This window comes from Anneissia japonica, unplaced genomic scaffold (genome assembly GCF_011630105.1).
Source record: "Anneissia japonica isolate Jap-2015-1 unplaced genomic scaffold, ASM1163010v1 scaffold211_len1577895_cov191, whole genome shotgun sequence".
NCBI classification, from domain to species: Eukaryota; Metazoa; Echinodermata; class Crinoidea; order Comatulida; family Comatulidae; genus Anneissia; species Anneissia japonica.
In genome coordinates this window covers 1,163,315-1,169,699 of record NW_022711099.1, presented here as the reverse complement: position 1 = coordinate 1,169,699, position 6,385 = coordinate 1,163,315, and the positions used below count along the sequence as shown (strand labels likewise).

The 6,385-nt window shown below is 33.8% G+C and overlaps 1 protein-coding gene across 2 annotated transcripts in view; it reads left to right on the top strand.

The window, feature by feature from the left end:
- The first annotated feature begins 565 nt into the window (after positions 1-565).
- The window catches only part of LOC117107262 (synaptonemal complex protein 1-like), a 19,841-nt gene continuing 14,021 nt past the window's right edge, over positions 566-6,385 (top strand). Inside the window, exons 1-9 of one of the 2 annotated variants that reach the window (XR_004445212.1) lie at positions 566-1,170; positions 1,837-2,025; positions 2,161-2,445; positions 3,121-3,188; positions 3,333-3,465; positions 3,937-4,006; positions 4,161-4,234; positions 5,004-5,112; positions 5,829-5,953. Coding sequence is in view for 1 of the 2 variants with exons in the window: in XM_033248888.1 (XP_033104779.1) it covers positions 772-1,170; positions 1,837-2,025; positions 2,161-2,445; positions 3,121-3,188; positions 3,333-3,465; positions 3,937-4,006; positions 4,161-4,234; positions 5,004-5,112; positions 5,829-5,953 (1,452 nt within the window). In the remaining variant the exon portion in view is untranslated. The remainder of the gene's footprint in view (positions 1,171-1,836; positions 2,026-2,160; positions 2,446-3,120; positions 3,189-3,332; positions 3,466-3,936; positions 4,007-4,160; positions 4,235-5,003; positions 5,113-5,828; positions 5,954-6,385) is intronic. The other variant, XM_033248888.1, reaches the window with a different exon arrangement.

The following is a 6,385-nucleotide window of genomic DNA, read 5'->3' as shown; positions in this document are numbered from 1 at the left end:
TTTCTCTTTTGTGGTGCACCACCACTTTTATTTCATATATGTATATATTTCATCATGATCTTTCTCTAATACGGTATGTTTCGTTTTAATACATGGCAATAACAGTAATAATCTATAATTCTACGAATTATCATTCCTTAACTCCTAATTTTGTTTTTCTTTTCGGGTTCAACACTTGTTAATCTTTTTTCGTTGTTTTCTTAATTCGTATTCTCTCATGTGGTAATCAACCACCTTTATCAATTATTTAATTGACGAGTTATCACAAAATATTCACCATTTTTAGTAACGATTATCATTGTGTACTCCGTTGTTATTCTCCTTTTTTTTTCTTGGTTTTCTCAATATATTTTAAACTTTTATACCAAATAATTTGAAATAATAATATACAAATGAAAGATGTTGTAATATGATTGTAATATCGTAACATCCTCTTTCGTTCTTTTTAGTTTTTTTTTTTTTAGTTTTTGTTAGTTTTTTTTTCATTTCAAACTTTTAAATAAAATAGTTTAAATATAATTGAATTTCTAAATATACAATGCATTAAAATATCAGTTTTATGTACCGTAAGCGTTATAAAAAACCTAATGCTTTCAGATTTTTTGCATTAGTCTTGAACATAATCCAAGGATTTTTGCACGCAGGCTTATTCAACTCAGTTAAAATTTTTATCTTATAGATAGAAAAAACAGCAATTGAATATATTCTTAAATGCACAGTTACAACCGAGAAGAAGTTTTTTAACATTGTTATATCGTTAAAAAAAACTTTATGAAACTTAAAATTGTTACCTGGGTTATTTCAATTGAGATTACAACGACGCATAAATATAAGAATACCCTTTTTCTAGGCCCTATATCCTTCAATCCATGTTGCAGAGAAATATCGCTTCTCTACCACCTCCCACTCTCTAAAAAAAATGGAATCCCCCTCTTACTCTCTCAAAAAAAAAGAAATCCCCATGATGATGATGACGCCGCCGCCGCACGCCGTTTGGGAAATAGTGAGATTTCATTGGTTAGAAGTTTAGTTCCGACGACATTCGATCGTCTGCGCTGCTACTGCGCCCTCTTTCGATATTTTCGGCGACGAGAAGAAGGAGGGAAGAAACGCAAAACCAAGACTCGCTCGCGATCGACCGCGGCGAAGGGAGGTTGGACTTTCATTTCGGTCAGTTTAAAACTATTTCTGTGCTGATTTATCTTCATAGTAATCTTAAAGTTAGGCTACCCTAGACCTACGGCCTAGGCTAGGCTAGGCTAGGCCTAGCCCTCCTCCCCCTCCTAGGCTAGCGAGAGGCCTAGATAGGCCTTAGGCTAGGAGGCCCTACTACTAGGCTACCTATAGGCTAGGGCCTAGGCCTATGTAGTAGTGGCCTAGGCCTTGCCTAGTCTAGTACTTAGTCGGAGCCAACATTAACAAGAAGGTCCGGTGTAGGCCTAGGCCTAATGCAGATCCAAGATAGCCTAGGGCCCTAGGCCCTGGCTAGACCAGGCCTAGCTAGGCCCCTGGCTAGGCCTAGCCTAGGGAATTTTTTTTATCCTGCAGGTGGGTAGGGCCTAGACCTAGGCCTAGCCTAGGGCTATCCATGTGCCTAAACTTCAAATTTGGCTGGAGACTTGTCTGTGGCAGTCATAGTGCAGCGCTAGTAGTAACAACATGTAATGGATTATTGTCCCTTATCCCACTGGCACCGTCTAATTCTAGGCCTAACAATTTCCTGCTCTATGTAGCCTAAAGGTTATTTTGAAGCTGTAGCCCGGTAGACTGGGGTCTTCAATCCAAGATTCCATACACCAATAATAATGAGAAATGACGATCCTTTCTCTATTTAAGGTTTTGATTCCAGAAATAGAAAAGATGTTGCAGTCTTCTAGTAGGACTGTGGTGGAATCTGACAGTGTGCCTTTTTTCAAGACTCAAATGAGTCCTTCTTCAACCATGATCTCCAGCCAGCAATCCAGTTTCTTTACGCTCAACTCAAAAGAACATGTTGCTACCTCAGCTACTTCATCTATATTTCAGGTAGATGCAAGAGAAAATATCAATTTGTATTATAAAGTAATTATAAATTATACTCTCTGTTTTTCTGACCATTCAATGTTCATCATGTTTATATTTTGCACATTCTACATTCTCGTTTGATTTTGTAATCAACAGCAAGAAACGCCATTAATCCAAGCAAACACACAGAATAGCCAGCATATTCAACACTCAAGACAGCCTACTCTTAGGCATAATGCTAGGCAACAACAGCAGAAGCATGGAACTGTCGAAGAGTCATCAGAGAAGCTTGGTTCCCTTCACTCGAAACTCCACCAAGAAGCCGACAAGATACGTAAATGGAAAGTAGACATTGAAATGGATGTAAAGTACAAGGAAAGAAAACTGACCGAGTGTCAACAAACTATTGAGTCACAAAGAAAATCCATCCTTGAATTGCAGGTTTGACATTTTATCAATGTAGAATGCATGTTGGTGCTGGTGAGGAGTACTGTATGTGCTTTTTTAAAAAATTCTTAATCCTTTGGAGCATGTACCTGATCAGTAGCAAAATATTATTCTCAATGACCCAGCATGCTGCTTGCAAGACAAATTACAGTATAAGAATACTTTGGTAAAACATACATTATATTTACAGATAAAAGACATTACAGAGTAAAATTTTTAAAAAGCAGGTGCACAGGAAATATCTTTTACCAAAATTATGAATTCTACAAATATAAACCAGGTTAAGATCTGATAAAAGATATTGATTTACTAATTGTTTAAATATTTTAAATACATACTGAAAACAATAAAAAAAAAAATTCAAATTTTAGCAAAAGTAATTATACTAATAAAATGCACCTTTAGATGACATAATAATAATGAAGTAAATGAAGTAATAAATAGGTTAATATGGCAAATAAAAGATAGCAAAATAATGAAAGAATAAATATATTTTAAAAATGCTGAGAACAGTCTTCAATTCTTTTACATGAATGCTATAGTATATCAAACAAACTGTGCATAATATTAGGGATGGACAAAAATTAATGCATAACATGAATGAATGGTTTCATTTTCTGCAAGCAAGATATAAATCACATAATTAATGTCTCATTATTATTTTTTCAGCTTCAGAATGAAAACCTAAGTCAGAAGTTACAACTTGAAATTGATAACCAATGTGATATTAGTCAAAAGTAAGTCTTTAAGTGCTGTGTTCCTTTAGAGCAGTACTAAACTCGCATGTTATTATCTATTACTATAGGATTAGTATGTGAATGATATCACAATATAATTTCTAAATGCTTAGAATATAAGTTTTTAATGTATTTATCTTTAAGAATTGAGTCTACCCGCAGTATGTGCAATATACTAAAAGATTACACTAACAAAGTTGAAGAAAGGCTATCACTTTGTGAGAAGGATAAAGCTGTGCTGCAGTTACAAGAACAAGAGCGAATGGAACAATGCGAAGTAAGAGTCACTATGATTTTATCTATTAAATATTTAATGAGGTAATGATAATATTAATTGTTTCTAATTTTCATTTAATCTTTAAGAAATTAAATTATAGGAGCGGTTTGGCGCCGCGCTTGCGGCTCTGCATCTCAAGCTTGAGGTCGGAGGTTTATTCCCTTGCTGTGTATTTTGCTTGTGTCCTTAGGCAATGAACTTTGCCTACTGTACCTATAGTAATTGTCTCTCTCCACCCAGGAGTACAAATGAGTACCTGGTAGGTTCAAGCACAAATGCACTGATTACAGCTGTAACATTATGGAATTCTCCCCAGTGAGCTGAGTATGTGTTCCGTATGTGCTTGATCCAATAACAGGGGTAATATTAATAATGTGAAGCACTTAAAGGCCTTGTTGTCATTAATCTACGTCATTTTTACATAGACATATACTTATTCATTTATTTCATTTGTATTTGATTTCTCTAAAGGATTTGGAAGAGCGATTTAAAAGTTTAAGCCTTGTACATGTTGATAAAGTCAATAATCTGAATATTCAATGTAAGTGTGATTTTAGATAATTACAATACAATTATAATAAAACATTCATTGTATTATTTACTATTAAATAATTAAATAACCAATGTCGTGTGATATTAATCTGCCAATCAAAAGTTATTTTTGCAAATTATTAACTTTGCTTTTTTTTTATTAGTGGAACTAGAAGAAAAGCAGCACACAGATGCCATTGAAAAGTATCAAGAAAAATTAGAAGATTTAGACAATGAAGTAAGTACAGAAACTGGCTGCATTTGTTCTCATTTTATATTTAATGCCCCAGTTAACTAGTTAAAATGATCAGTCATAAAAAGCAGAAAAAAAACAAAGCATATGGGTTGAACTTTATCATTTATAAATGTCATAGGCAATTACAATACAACTAATCAGTGTTTATACCACAATTTTACATAATATCTGCTGTATTGAAATCAAATAGTAGTATGATGTTTTATCTGAGCCTTCTTCAATTGTTTAGTCGTAGTCGAAGTGACAGGTTAAAAAATAATACATTTGTCATTAATGTATTCGTTACTGTATTTTGTATTATGCAATCCCTTGGGAAAAAGCTATGTTCTAATGGGAAACTCCAAGGGAGTACCAGCTTGTTGGCCTAATTGCTCAGTTGGTGGAGCATTAAACAGTAATAGGAGGGGCTTGAGTTGAATCTTGATGTGGAGAATTTTGTATTATTTTGTCTTCAATCTAATCGGAAATTTGAACTGGGCCCCAGTGGGCCTGTGGCAACCGCAGTGCTGCGCCATCTGACTTAACTACAGCTAACAGACTCAACCGGACTCCAATTAAAACCTGACATTGACTGGGTTTGAGCCAGGGTCTTAGCACAAGAAGCAGGAACAATACAGGCTGTCAGCCAACTGCTCAGTTTCTATATTTATTGTATTACTAGTCAAATATTTATTATATTACTACTTTCCTTTTTATTTTTGTTCTAAATCTGCTACTAAATATCAATTTATCATTTGAATTTATTAAACAGATAAAGGTGCTGTCAAATAATTGTGAAGAAAAGAATAACATGATTGATGTTCTGAATGAGAAGGTGAATGAGAGACAACTTACCATAATTGATGTACAAACAGAAAAGGGTAAGTAAAGTGCACAAGCATACAGTTAGCAGTTTCACGAAATCAAGTACATTATGACTAGTGATTTTATTAAGCTTTCATAAGCAGATAAGTATCTAGTAGAGAATCAATCAATTGATATGTATTCATTTAAAAACTTGAACAAGCACATAATTTGTGTTCAATATTTCAAAAGTTGAACAGACACAAATTATGAATTTTAATTTTGTTAGTCTATTTCAAGAATATATGTAAACCAAATATAGCCAATGTTCACTTCTAGAACACCCCTCAAAAAGGATAAATTATCCCAGTGCATTGTACAATTATGCCCAAAACCTTAATTCCTTTTTGTTGAGATCACAAAAAAGCTACACCTTTAAAGAAAGTGTTGATTTGATGATTTAAAAAAAATTGCACTCGTTCATGGTTCAGGAGGTTGAACAAGTCTTCTTGGATAAGGACTATACAATTGGCTCATGTTCACTATAAAGAACAAAGTACATCTTTCGAGACGAGTAGGGGAATACCCCGGTGTACTGGTCCATCTCACAGCCACAGTCACTGTGGACTACAGACTGTGCATGACATGACGGGACATTTATGGAAGAAGAAAGTTGTAAGAATGAGTAGTCCACTTCCGTCTCGGGCTGAAGCGTTCAAATTTAATGTTAGCCCTTTTAATCAAGGAAGAAGAAGAGGAATTGACAAATAAAAGTAATTTGTGTAATTTTCAGAATCATTACAGAAAATGTTATCTGAGGCAAAATCTGAACTTGCAACTAAAGTTCAGCAAGTCGAAATCTTAACATTGAATATGCAAGAAAGCCAGAAGCAGAAGGAAGAACTTATTTTTGAAAAGGTAAAAGATAAAAATATTTATAGTATACTGTATGATACTTTACTTTCATCTTCAAAATATCAGTAGTAATATGTGGCTTTTTTTATTGATTTTTTTTCATTTTATTCCTTGCAGTAATGACACATTATGAACATAAAAACAAGTTAAGGACTGCAGAGAGAAAAACTCATGCTATCATGTCTCCTTAACTACTGCTTTCATACATTAAATATTTAAAAAAATATAAAATTAATTGAACCCAATATTGCACAATACTCATATATAAGAGACAAACAAGTGCCATTTAAAATCCTAATTTGTTGTCACTGTACATGCTTCTACAATAATGCAGAATGATATAGAGAGGCATTAAATGTAGAGGCAATAGTAATAACATATTCATATCAGAGTAGTATGAAATTGACACTAATGGGTTGATTAATGTTGTAGAAA